The sequence below is a fragment of the Littorina saxatilis genome, linkage group LG15 (genome assembly GCF_037325665.1).
Source record: "Littorina saxatilis isolate snail1 linkage group LG15, US_GU_Lsax_2.0, whole genome shotgun sequence".
Classification (NCBI taxonomy): Eukaryota; Metazoa; Mollusca; class Gastropoda; order Littorinimorpha; family Littorinidae; genus Littorina; species Littorina saxatilis.
The window spans coordinates 5,923,358-5,936,941 of record NC_090259.1 but is presented as its reverse complement, the minus strand read 5'-3'; the positions used below and the strand labels follow the sequence as shown (position 1 = coordinate 5,936,941).

Genomic DNA, 13,584 nt, shown 5'->3' with positions numbered 1-13,584 from the left:
ACACTATTCAGTCTATCAGTACCAAATTTGGCAAGATGGTGTATGATGACAAGGCCCAAAAAAACATACATAGCATCTTGACCTTGCTTCAAGGTCAAGGTCGCAGGGGCCATAAATGTTGTCTAAAAAACAGCTATTTTTCACATTTTCTCTGAAGTTTTTGAGATTGAATACCTCACCTATATATGATATATAGGGCAAAGAAAGCCCCATCTTTTGATACCAGTTTGGTTTACCTTGCTTCAAGGTCAAGGTCACAGGAGCTCTTCAAAGTTAGATTGTATACATATTTTGAAGTGACCTTGACCCTGAACTATGGAAGATAACTGTTTCAAACTTAAAAATTATGTGGGGCACATGTTATGCTTTCATCATGAGACACATTTGGTCACATATGATCAAGGTCAAGGTCACTTTGACCCTTATGAAATGTGACCAAAATAAGGTAGTGAACCACTAAAAGTGACCATATCTCATGGTAGAAAGAGCCAATAAGCACCATTGTACTTCCTATGTCTTGAATTAACAGCTTTGTGTTGCATGACCTTGGATGACCTTGACCTTGGGTCAAGGTCACATGTATTTTGGTAGGAAAAATGACCTGAAGGTCAAGGTCATGTAAAGGTCAAGGTCAAGCATGTGCGTCGTATGGGCTTTGCCCTTCTTGTTCCAGCTGACTTTCGTCACTTGTCTATAGCTCACTCTGTTCGTTGGTCTGTCTGTCTGTCAGCTTGTCTGTTGGTCTATCATACTTTGGACACTTTTTTTTTATCTCTTTACTTTTACCCGTTATAACCATCAGTGCTGAGCACATTTTTGGACACTAAATCATGCGTAAGAAACGAAGGATCTTCACATATCAAACCTAAACCTAACCTAGGTTACTAATCCTAACCCAGATTATAACCCAAAACACTTTTTTTTTTTTAGTTTGATGGCGTTGCAATGACTGCCTTTGCTTGAAGTAAGTACGACAAAGGAGGCACTGAAACTGGGGGGTCTTGTCATGGGTGTGCATGTGTTGCCGAAGATGCCAGAAATGTGCGGTCGCATGTGCTACAGACAAGCCTAGGTATGGGTGCCTTCTTCCACACGTGGCGAGTTAGATTCCTCTTGTCTTGGAACGATCGGTTACATTTGGCGCATCGGTGTGGTTTAACGCCAGCATGAGCACTAACATGGCTGTGATATTCGATTACGCTCATGAACTCATTTTCGCACACTGTGCAGCGGTATCTTGGTCCCGGTTCAAGGGCATGTTTCAGTCGCCTGTGGGCTTTGAGACTTCTTGAATGCTGAAAGCTTCGCCCACACTCTTGGCACAGGTGGCGCTGGCGTTCTGGAGATTTCTGAGACTTTACTGGCGTTGACGTCATTTTTGGAAGACCTATAACCTGAGCTTGGTCTGGAACCCCATGCGTAAGTTCAACGTCATGAAGAGTTTCAACCACCTCCTCGCTGACATCAAGGTAGCTGTCGGTTGTTACTGCTGATATCTCCATCTGCATTCAAATATGGGCATTGTGTTTATAACAGGTTTCTGAGAGAGAGAGAGAGAGAGAGAGAGAGAGAGAGAGAGAGAGAGAGAGAGAGAGAGAGAGAGAGAGAGAGAGAGAGAGAGAGATTAATTCCTGTATCACACACGTGACGAATAAGCCTCAGCGGTGTAGTGCCTGTGATTTTTTTCTACCGGACCACTTTTGACAGGTGTGCAACGAATTTGTGGCTTTTATTTGTTTTCCGGCGAACCTTCTTTGACAGTTCTGCTACGCCCCTGAGGTCATATGGAACAGGCATAAATTGCCATATATATATTTCCCGCACTGTAAAACTAATTCTATAATCATAAGAAGCAAAAAATATTCGTCTCCCAATTCCCAAAACATACAAATACAAGCATAATATTAACTATTATATTATTATATTAGTTATTACTGGATACGCTGTTCACAGTATCATTTGCGCAAATAGTGCATTGGCATGCAGCCACCCTTTGCGTAGGTGGGCCGCCGCAAAATCGATTAGTCGTGGTACAGATTCAAGAATTACGCTCCAACCGCGTGACTTTGGATGACACAACTTGGACCACATGTCAACTAATAAACAATAATGATATTCCAATAGACTGCAGTTTGATTGATAACCTTGATTTTCCGTAATAACTGTGGGAAGTCAGAATTTACGCAAAAATCGAAGCTCAACGTTAACAAATGCATCGAAGAAAAGAATAAAATCGATGATGGGATGCTGTAACACCTTAGGTCGAAGTACAAACGCCAGTATTGTGATGATATGTCATTTTGGAGAAAACAGAGACGATTTTGTGCAGAAACTCACCCTGCGTGTTGCTCTTCAGCAGTGTAAGTTTGTGCGGAGGCAATTCCCCATGCAGCCACCGTCTACGGCGTGAACGTTTTCAGAGATGAAATTCCAAACGCTGCATTACAGATTTGCCTGTTCCACGTCCTGCGAACGTTCAAGCGTGAGATCACCACAGAGAAGATGGCGATCAGTGCGGAAGAGAGTACTACAGTGCTGGAAATTATACAAAAGCTGGCGTATGCAACGTCCGAAGAAGAGTATAATGCCAACTACCGAAACCTAGAGTCCACACAGGATCGACGAGTCATCGACTACTACAGCATAGAGATCATCGGATATTTGCCAGTTAAATTAGTGTATTTGGTGTTTTAAGAGAGAGAGAGAGAGAGAGAGAGAGAGAGAGAGAGAGAGAGAGAGAGAGAGAGAGAGAGAGAGAGAGAGAGAGATATGGCTTTTATTCGTGTATAAGACAAAGTTTTAAGAGAGAGAGAGAGAGAGAGAGAGAGAGAGAGAGAGGCAGAGAAAGAGAGAGAGAGAGAGCTTTTATTCGTGTAAAAGACAAAGTTTTAAGAGAGAGAGAGAGAGAGAGAGAGAGAGAGAGAGAGAGAGAGAGAGAGAGAGAGAGAGAGAGAAATATGGCTTTTATTCGTGTATAAGACAAGGTTGTAATTGCATTTGAAGTTTGCACATCATAAATACAAATATTGAAGATTACTTGTGTATTGCCTTTGTGAGATAGAGAATCCGACTAGACGTTTCACTTTACTAGCTTCAGCAGCGTCCAACCGGCAAAATAGCCTCTACCCAGGGATCGCGTTTACGCACGAGTTTTGCGTATTTGACGCATTTTAAAAGTCGGTGACGCGTTTTTTTCGCCGCGCCGCGTAAGCCATACGCAAAAATATTGTAACTTTTTCTTGTCTTCACGCAGCGCTTTTGCTCTGACTTAATAATCACCCGATCCTGAAACTGACTATAGTGCTCGAGAAGTGACGACACACATGAAATCTGCGCGTCAAAACTAAAGTCCGTTTCTTTTTGCATCGAAGTATCGCAAACGAACGTAACGAGGGTATTACCAGATAATATCTTGTCGGATAATGAAACAGACATTAGCTGCTCTCCCATCTCGCGCTTCCAAAAGGCGGAAAGTGTGTCTAGTCGTATTAGAGCGGGAAACAAACTCGCAAGGCCCGAAGGTTGGAGACAGCAGGGGTGTTATTAGACAGGCGTGCGCGGAGTTCGACAGGAAAACTCGCCGTATTTAGGTAAGGAGTGTCTTTAAGTCTTTCGTGCGTGTTTTGTTTGTGTCTGTACGTGTTTTCGTAGTACGCAAAAATATTGGTCCGTGACGCGTTTTTTTCGTTTCGTTGCGTATGACTTACGCGTTTTTTAAAAAGCTAGCGCGATCCCTGTCTACCGTAACATATCGTTATTTTGCCGGTACCGGCAACGTAGCCATTGCGTTTATTTTTAAGGACACTTTCTTTAATTTTGTTTCTCGTCCTCCGATAGGACACATATAGATCACGTGAACAATTTGCTCAGTAGCTTTTGCAGAAAAGAACTGTTCACTTGTTTTGAAAACGGCTATGCTGTAATACAAGGACGTAAAGAAGACAAAGAATCAAAAAGACAGAAAAATGAAGATAAAAATATGACGTCAGATGGAGGCATCACTGGGTTTTTCTCATCGTCATCTTGAGGAAAACGAGACACTAACAATTTCTGTTACGAATCAGACAATTGTAATGCTACCAAATGGAGCTGTGGAGACCGACTTTGCCAGATTTTTAAGAGTCTGTAAGAGTATTGTCTCGAGGTCATAACGGCCTACTATTCAGAGAACCGTTATCTGTGACCCTCCACCACGGAATGAGTCACATGTCACCTTTGCATGATTTTCATATTTTTTTAATTTTTCTAAAGAGTTTTTTTTATGCTCTATCCAGTGGTGAAAACCGTTTCAGAAAAGAGCGAAAACTGTTTGAGTTATAAGCCTGTGACTAAGGTGACCCTCACTCTGTTACCAGACACTCCCCGGACTTATATATTAAGCCTAGCGCAGAACCGCGCGAGGTGACATGCGACTCATTTCGTGGTGGAAGGTCACATCTGTCCGTTATGACACAGACATAACGCTTTTTTGGTTCTCTCCAATTTCTTTAATCGTGAGCACCAATCTACGGGGACAGTCACACAAACTCAAAAAATAGAATAATTTAGGGCTCTTCGAATTATGTTTTATCATGCACACACACACAAACACACACGAAGTCACAGACAGACCGATGCATTAACTCACGCACTTGCACACTGAAACACCACAGACACATTTCAAAAACAACAGAACTAAAAATACATTTTTTGATAAACGAAATAAGTTTCAATCACCGACCTTTGCGCAATTAACCTAAATAGTGGAAAGTGTGTGTCCCGACCACTCAGCCAACCTGATTTGGTATAGCAGACGTCATCGTCTAAAACTAGAACAGCGCAGTGGAGTGAGTTTTCCATTTCTTTTCTTCTTCAAAGTTATGAGGCTATATCTTTTGAGCCCGTGGAAGAATGTTTCCTAAACTTCGCACACATATAATGGCACAATCCTCTCCAAAGTATACAAAGTTGCGTGCATGTCACATTTGCTCCGGGGACGTTACGAACGTTTACACATTTTTAACGAAAAACCGTTACAACGTCCACTCTCGGGTTCTGTTTGCTCTAAGTACTGGGTGAGGGTGAGGTCTTTGTCATCTTTCTGTGAAATTTGGAGAGTCTGTTATGTGTAGTTTTACATTTATTGCATATCAACTGCAGCTTCCCAGCAAAAACACCACCAAAAACCAGGATTTCGTGCCGTTTTCCAGGATTGTGGTCGCTCTTTTTCACACGAGAGATTAGCTTGACTGCGCGGCGGATTGAAACGAAATGTGTATAATCTGTTAGGTAAGACACCAAATAAACTTTCTGGCGTAAAAAATGAAAAATATCATTCAGCTTAATTCACCGTTTCGACGGTTGAACGTGAATCATGCCGTCAAAAAAAGCAATTTTTGACTCACATGCGAAGCAAAAGTGAGTCTATGTACTCACCCGAGTCGTCCGTCCGTCCGTCCGTCCGGACGTCCGGACGTCCGGACGTCCGTCCGTCCGTCCGGAAAACTTTAACGTTGGATATTTCTTGGACACTATTCAGTCTATGAGTACCAAATTTGGCAAGATGGTGTATGATGACAAGGCCCCAAAAAACATACATAGCATCTTGACCTTGCTTCAAGGTCAAGGTCGCAGGGGCCATAAATGTTGTCTAAAAAACAGCTATTTTTCACATTTTTCCCATTTTCTCTGAAGTTTTTGAGATTCAATACCTCACCTATATATGATATATAGGGCGAAGTAAGCCCCATCTTTTGATACCAGTTTGGTTTACCTTGCTTCAAGGTCAAGGTCACAGGAGCTCTTCAAAGTTGGATTGTATACATATTTTGAAGTGACCTTGACCCTGAACTATGGAAGATAACTGTTTCAAACTTAAAAATTATGTGGGGCACATGTTATGCTTTCATCATGAGACACATTTGGTCACATATGATCAAGGTCAAGGTCACTTTGACCCTTATGAAATGTGACCAAAATAAGGTAGTGAACCACTAAAAGTGACCATATCTCATGGTAGAAAGAGCCAATAAGCACCATTGTACTTCCTATGTCTTGAATTAACAGGTTTGTGTTGCATGACCTTGGATGACCTTGACCTTGGGTCAAGGTCACATGTATTTTGGTAGGAAAAATGTGTAAAGCAGTTCTTAGTGTATGATGTCATTGCTAGGTTTAGTTACCCTAAAGGTCGAGGTCAAGCATGTGAGTCGTATGGGCTTTGCCCTTCTTGTTGATGGTAGGCGTGGTCAGGAACCTGTGACGTCATATCCACACATTGCTCAAATCCAAGAAACAAATTTTTGAGCAGAAGATAAGCAGATCTTCAAAAACACGTATGTTTCTGACCAAAAAACTTCTGTTTAACATCTGGGCTATACCACTGAACAAATATCCTTAACTTATTGTGCTCAGTGTAAGTGTAACTTGAATTCACTGGTATCACCTTGAGTGATATTTCTGGATCTACTACCCTTCTTCATGTTATGAGGACCGTAGCTTTTGTGTCATGACTTGCAACCCACGATGTAGCTATTTTTGACTCACATGCGAAGCAAAAGTGAGTCTATGTACTCACCCGAGTCGTCCGTCCGTCCGTCCGTCCGTCCGGACGTCCGTCCGTCCGTCCGTCCGGACGTCCGTCCGTCCGTCCGGAAAACTTTAACGTTGGATATTTCTTGGACACTATTCAGTCTATCAGTACCAAATTTGGCAAGATGGTGTATGATGACAAGGCCCCAAAAAACATACATAGCATCTTGACCTTGCTTCAAGGTCAAGGTCGCGGGGGCCATAAATGTTGCCTAAAAAACAGCTATTTTTCACATTTTTCACATTTTCTCTGAAGTTTTTGAGATTCAATACCTCACCTATATATGATATATAGGGCAAAGTAAGCCCCATCTTTTGATACCAGTTTGGTTTACCTTGCTTCAAGGTCAAGGTCACAGGAGCTCTTCAAAGTTGGATTGTATACATATTTTGAAGTGACCTTGACCCTGAACTATGGAAGATAACTGTTTCAAACTTAAAAATTATGTGGGGCACATGTTATGCTTTCATCATGAGACAATTTGGTCACATATGATCAAGGTCAAGGTCACTTTGACCCTTATGAAATGTGACCCAAATAAGGTAGTGAACCACTAAAAGTGACCATATCTCATGGTAGAAAGAGCCAATAAGCACCATTGTACTTCCTATGTCTTGAATTAACAGCTTTGTGTTGCATGACCTTTGATGACCTTGACCTTGGGTCAAGGTCACATGTATTTTGGTAGGAAAAATGTGTAAAGCATGTGAGTCGTATGGGCTTTGCCCTTCTTGTTCTGTTGTGTCATGACTTGCAACCCACGATGTAGCTATTTTTGGCTCACGTAAGTGTAGCCTATGCGATCGTAACTTTGTCTGTCTGTGCGTGCGTGCGTATGTGCGTATGTGCGTGCGTGCGTGCGTGCGTGTGTATGTCTGTGGTAGAAACTCTAACATTTGAAGACGTCACATTACATTGACGTCACATTATGACGTAAGAGGGTTAGACGTCACGCGAAGGAAGTACTGAAAGTCTCGGTTATTATTATTTTGAGCGGGCCGAGACTAGTTGGCAGTCGTGTCCCTGTAGGTAGGCTACATGCAGACAGACAGATCTAGATCTAGTGTCTCGCTTTCTTGCACAGTTTCACCTATGCTCTTTCTGTGTGTGTGTGTGTGTGTGTGTGTGTGTGTGTGTGTGTGTGTGTGTGTGTGTGTGTGTGTGTGTGTGTGTGTGTGACGGAGTGATTGAGTTTGTGTTACTGTTTGTCGATTTCTTACGTGAGCCTTGATGGCTTCGCCTCTTGTTCTGTTGTGTCATGACTTGCAACCCACGATGTAGCTATTTTTCTGTTGTGTCATGACTTGCAACCCACGATGTAGCTATTTTTCTGTTGTGTCATGACTTGCAACCCACGATGTAGCTATTTTTCTGTTGTGTCATGACTTACAACCCACGATGTAGCTATTTTTCTGTTGTGTCATGACTTGCAACCCACGATGTAGCTATTTTTCTGTTGTGTCATGACTTGCAACCCACGATGTAGCTATTTTTCTGTTGTGTCATGACTTGCAACCCACGATGTAGCTATTTTTCTGTTGTCAATGCTGCTGATTCAGAGTATTCTGCTTCTCACCCTGGCATTTGCGATTCGGAAACTTTTACGAAATAGATTTTGGGGGTGTTTTCACACTTCCTTGTGTAAAGTCAATCTGTTTGCTGAATATTTTTGGTAACGCAAGGCCTTTTGATTTACGTCACTGGTTTTACAATAAACGGCCTTATCACAAAGATATGCATTCAAACGCATCTGCCAAGTTATTTTATGACGCGTAGTATAGATGTCATTGCAATATGACCGATGTTTTTCATTGCAGGGACCGATACTAGATGCCATTGCAAAATGATCGATGTTGTTCATTGCAGGGACCAAGTACTAGATGACATTGCAATATGATCGATGTGTTCACTTTGCAGGGACCGATACTAGATGTCATTGCAATATGACCGATGTTGTTCATTGCAGGGACCAATACTAGATGTCACTGCAATATGACCGATGTTGTCTCTTTGCAGGGACCAATACTAGATGTCATTGCAATATGATCGATATTGTCTCTTTGCAGGGACCAATACTAGATGTCATTGCAATATGATCGATATTGTCTCTTTGCAGGGGCCGTCTATGAAGTTCCTTGTCATTGTGATCCAGGGTGTATACAACAGTCGCGGAATCCGTCAAACAGCAAAGGTTCGGACTATCTCTCTCTCTCTCTCTCTCTCGGTCTTTCATATAACGAGCGTTAACTAAACCGCTATTTTGTTTCTCGTGCAAAACGGGGGAAGCGAAGGTCGAACTGACCTGAATCACACAACGACACAGTCACAATCACCGGTGTAGGATCCGGTCCGGTCCCCCCTCTGAAGTAGTCCCCCGGGGGACCAATTCGTGGCAAAAACTGCTCTATAATGGTCCCCCATTAGACATCCAGCCTCGTTTTCGACTGGTCCCCCTGGACGATTTTGGTCCCCCCTCGCATCCAAAATAGGCCCCCTCTCGAACTGGTCCCCCTCTTTTCTAACCAATCTCATGAGCAAGTGAAAACAACTTACCTTCGAGTTGATTACGATGGATATTTTAGTCCTGAAAGTGTTGAAAACCAAACTGGGGATACACACAGTCGACCGCCCCACCACCACAAAACACTGCCGGTCACCGGTTAGTAACAGGTCTTTTTGGGGGGAAAGTTTCGCACTCGCAAATCCATTTAACTCAGCAAATTCCTTGTAAGAATATGCATTTATTTTATACTTTTTTCGTCTTACAGAATTATTGAACCTCTATATATTTCACGGAACATTACTTGAATAGAATATTACGAAACTATATGCAGGTGCTAAAAATTAAAATGATTGATAAAGTTTCGACGTTGTTTTACGTGAATGCTACGTGTCTACAACGTAAGGCGGACTTTTTTTTCTAAATCTATTTTTGTGTGCAAATCAGACCCTCAAGCCCATGACTACTGATTCAGATATTATACAAAAAGTTAACATCGATATTTCAATCATCGCAGGAAGCATTATGATTTTCATAATTTCATGCAACCTAAAATAATTCTGACGGTCAACACAGTCAACACACTATTCACATTCCATTTTGAGGAGCAACCGAGGTACTCTCTGATGGTATTGTTTTGAGTGATAACGATCAACACAGGAGGAAGAAACCAACAAAGGAAAAAAGAAACCATCAACATTAACTGCAGAAAAATACAGAATCACATGTACCATTATGTAGAACAAAATGCCACAGCAAGCTTTCTTTGGACGACTGTCGTTGTCTCAAAACTTGCATTCTACCTGCTGTCAGGGTCATGTAAAGGTCAAGGTCAAGCATGTGAGTCGTATGGGCTTTGCCCTTCTTGTTTAACTTTATGTAAGGCTAGTTATGGTGGTGGGAAGGAGGTTGGGGGTTGTGCAAGTTTGAATATATGTGAAATATTCAAAGGGTTGAATAACTTAATGTCACATAAAGATATCCTATGAACATAGTCTTATGAAGCTGGAACTGCTTCTTTTTTCCCTTTTTGACTCACATGCGAAGCAAAAGTGAGTCTATGTACTCACCCGAGTCGTCCGTCCGTCCGTCCGGACGTCCGGACGTCCGTCCGTCTGGAAAACTTTAACGTTGGATATTTCTTGGACACTATTCAGTCTATCAGTACCAAATTTGGCAAGATGGTGTATGATGACAAGGCCCCAAAAAACATACATAGCATCTTGACCTTGCTTCAAGGTCAAGGTCGCAGGGGCCATAAATGTTGTCTAAAAAACAGCTATTTTTCACATTTTTCCCATTTCTCTGAAGTTTTTGAGATTGAATACCTCACCTATATATGATATATAGGGCAAAGTAAGCCCCATCTTTTGATACCAGTTTGGTTTACCTTGCATCAAGGTCAAGGTCACAGGAGCTCTTCAAAGTTGGATTGTATACATATTTTGAAGTGACCTTGACCCTGAACTATGGAAGATAACTGTTTCAAACTTAAAAATTATGTGGGGCACATGTTATGCTTTCATCATGAGACACATTTGGTCACATATGATCAAGGTCAAGGTCACTTTGACCCTTATGAAATATGACCAAAATAAGGTAGTGAACCACTAAAAGTGACCATATCTCATGGTAGAAAGAGCCAATAAGCACCATTGTACTTCCTATGTCTTGAATTAACAGCTTTGTGTTGGATGACCTTGGATGACCTTGACCTTGGGTAGTCTTTAATAACAGCCTCTCCAAATTTCATAGAACGATGACAAACACCCTAATCTGCCTTGTCTCTTTCAGTGAATATCCTTCTGGGGAAGCGAGTGGTGGGTAGCTCCCAGTTCAATTCATACCTGCCTTGGCTCTTTCAGTGAATTTCCTTCTAGGGAAGCGAGTGGTGGGTAGCTCCCAGTTCGATTCATACCTGCCTTGTTTCTTTCAGTGAATATCCTTCTGGGGAAGCGAGTTGTGGGTAGCTCCCAGTTCGATTCATACCTGCCTTGTCTCTTTCAGTGAATATCCTCCTGGGGAAGCGAGTGGTGGGTAGCTCCCAGTTCGATTCATATCTGCCTTGTCTCTTTCAGTGAATTTCCTTCTGGGGAAGCGAGTGGTGGGTAGCTCCCAGTTCGATTCATACCTGCCTTGTCTCTTTCAGTGAATATCCTTCTGGGGAAGCCAGTGGTGGGTAGCTCCCAGTTCGATTCATACCTGCCTTGTCTCTTTCAGTGAATATCCTTCTGGGGAAGCCAGTGGTGGGTAGCTCCCAGTTCGATTCATACCTGCCTTGTCTCTTTCAGTGAATATCCTTCTGGGGAAGCCAGTGGTGGGTAGCTCCCAGTTCGATTCATACCTGCCTTGTCTCTTTCAGTGAATATCCTTCTGGGGAAGCCAGTGGTGGGTAGCTCCCAGTTCGATTCATACCTGCCTTGTCTCTTTCAGTGAATATCCTTCTGGGGAAGCCAGTGGTGGGTAGCTCCCAGTTCGATTCATACCTGCCTTGTCTCTTTCAGTGAATATCCTTCTGGGGAAGCCAGTGGTGGGTAGCTCCCAGTTCGATTCATACCTGCCTTGTCTCTTTCAGTGAATATCCTTCTGGGGAAGCCAGTGGTGGGTAGCTCCCAGTTCGATTCATACCTGCCTTGTCTCTTTCAGTGAATATCCTTCTGGGGAAGCCAGTGGTGGGTAGCTCCCAGTTCGATTCATACCTGCCTTGTCTCTTTCAGTGAATATCCTTCTGGGGAAGCCAGTGGTGGGTAGCTCCCAGTTCGATTCATACCTGCCTTGTCTCTTTCAGTGAATATCCTTCTGGGGAAGCCAGTGGTGGGTAGCTCCCAGTTCGATTCATACCTGCCTTGTCTCTTTCAGTGAATATCCTTCTGGGGAAGCCAGTGGTGGGTAGCTCCCAGTTCGATTCATACCTGCCTTGTCTCTTTCAGTGAATATCCTTCTGGGGAAGCCAGTGGTGGGTAGCTCCCAGTTCGATTCATACCTGCCTTGTCTCTTTCAGTGAATATCCTTCTGGGGAAGCCAGTGGTGGGTAGCTCCCAGTTCGATTCATACCTGCCTTGTCTCTTTCAGTGAATATCCTTCTGGGGAAGCCAGTGGTGGGTAGCTCCCAGGTCGATTCATACCTGCCTTGTCTCTTTCAGTGAATATCCTTCTGGGGAAGCCAGTGGTGGGTAGCTCCCAGTTCGATTCATACCTGCCTTGTCTCTTTCAGTGAATATCCTTCTGGGGAAGCCAGTGGTGGGTAGCTCCCAGTTCGATTCATACCTGCCTTGTCTCTTTCAGTGAATATCCTTCTGGGGAAGCCAGTGGTGGGTAGCTCCCAGTTCGATTCATACCTGCCTTGTCTCTTTCAGTGAATATCCTTCTGGGGAAGCCAGTGGTGGGTAGCTCCCAGTTCGATTCATACCTGCCTTGTCTCTTTCAGTGAATATCCTTCTGGGGAAGCCAGTGGTGGGTAGCTCCCAGTTCGATTCATACCTGCCTTGTCTCTTTCAGTGAATATCCTTCTGGGGAAGCCAGTGGTGGCTAGCTCCCAGTTCAATTCATACCTGCCTTGTCTCTTTCAGTGAATATCCTTCTGGGGAAGCCAGTGGTGGCTAGCTCCCAGTTCAATTCATACCTGCCTTGTCTCTTTCAGTGAATATCCTTCTGGGGTAGCCAGTGGTGGGTAGCTCCCAGTTCAATTCATACCTGCCTTGTCTCTTTCAGTGAATATCCTTCTGGGGAAGCCAGTGGTGGCTAGCTCCCAGTTCAATTCATACCTGCCTTGTCTCTTTCAGTGAATATCCTTCTGGGGAAGCCAGTGGTGGGTAGCTCCCAGTTCGATTCATACCTGCCTTGTCTCTTTCAGTGAATATCCTTCTGGGGAAGCCAGTGGTGGGTAGCTCCCAGTTCGATTCATACCTGCCTTGTCTCTTTCAGTGAATATCCTTCTGGGGAAGCCAGTGGTGGGTAGCTCCCAGTTCGATTCATACCTGCCTTGTCTCTTTCAGTGAATATCCTTCTGGGGAAGCCAGTGGTGGGTAGCTCCCAGTTCGATTCATACCTGCCTTGTCTCTTTCAGTGAATATCCTTCTGGGGAAGCCAGTGGTGGGTAGCTCCCAGTTCGATTCATACCTGCCTTGTCTCTTTCAGTGAATATCCTTCTGGGGAAGCCAGTGGTGGGTAGCTCCCAGTTCGATTCATACCTGCCTTGTCTCTTTCAGTGAATATCCTTCTGGGGAAGCCAGTGGTGGCTAGCTCCCAGTCCAATAGTATCCCGCCGTGCGCCGTGACCGATGGGAAACAGAAAAGCGCTAGTAACAGCTACACGGAATATTGGATGAGTGCCAGCAACGATTACAAGGCGTGGGTGACCATCGACATGCAGACCAGGGCAACCATCACGTCTGTTGTCATTTCGGGGCATAGTAATCGACGGGGTAGGCAAACACTTTTTTTCTTCTCTTTTTGTTTGCTGCCTGTTTGATTTTTGCAAGCAGAATAACTTAATTAAGGATTACCATTTTAA

At 43.6% G+C, this 13,584-nt stretch overlaps 1 protein-coding gene across 1 annotated transcript in view; it reads left to right on the top strand.

Moving 5' to 3' along the window:
• Positions 1 to 13,584, top strand: part of LOC138948331 (uncharacterized) — a 322,492-nt gene that overhangs the window by 27,370 nt on the left and 281,538 nt on the right. The window contains exons 3-4 of the mRNA XM_070319840.1: positions 8,688 to 8,762; positions 13,280 to 13,495. Of these exons, the coding sequence (XP_070175941.1) occupies positions 8,688 to 8,762; positions 13,280 to 13,495 (291 nt within the window). The remainder of the gene's footprint in view (positions 1 to 8,687; positions 8,763 to 13,279; positions 13,496 to 13,584) is intronic.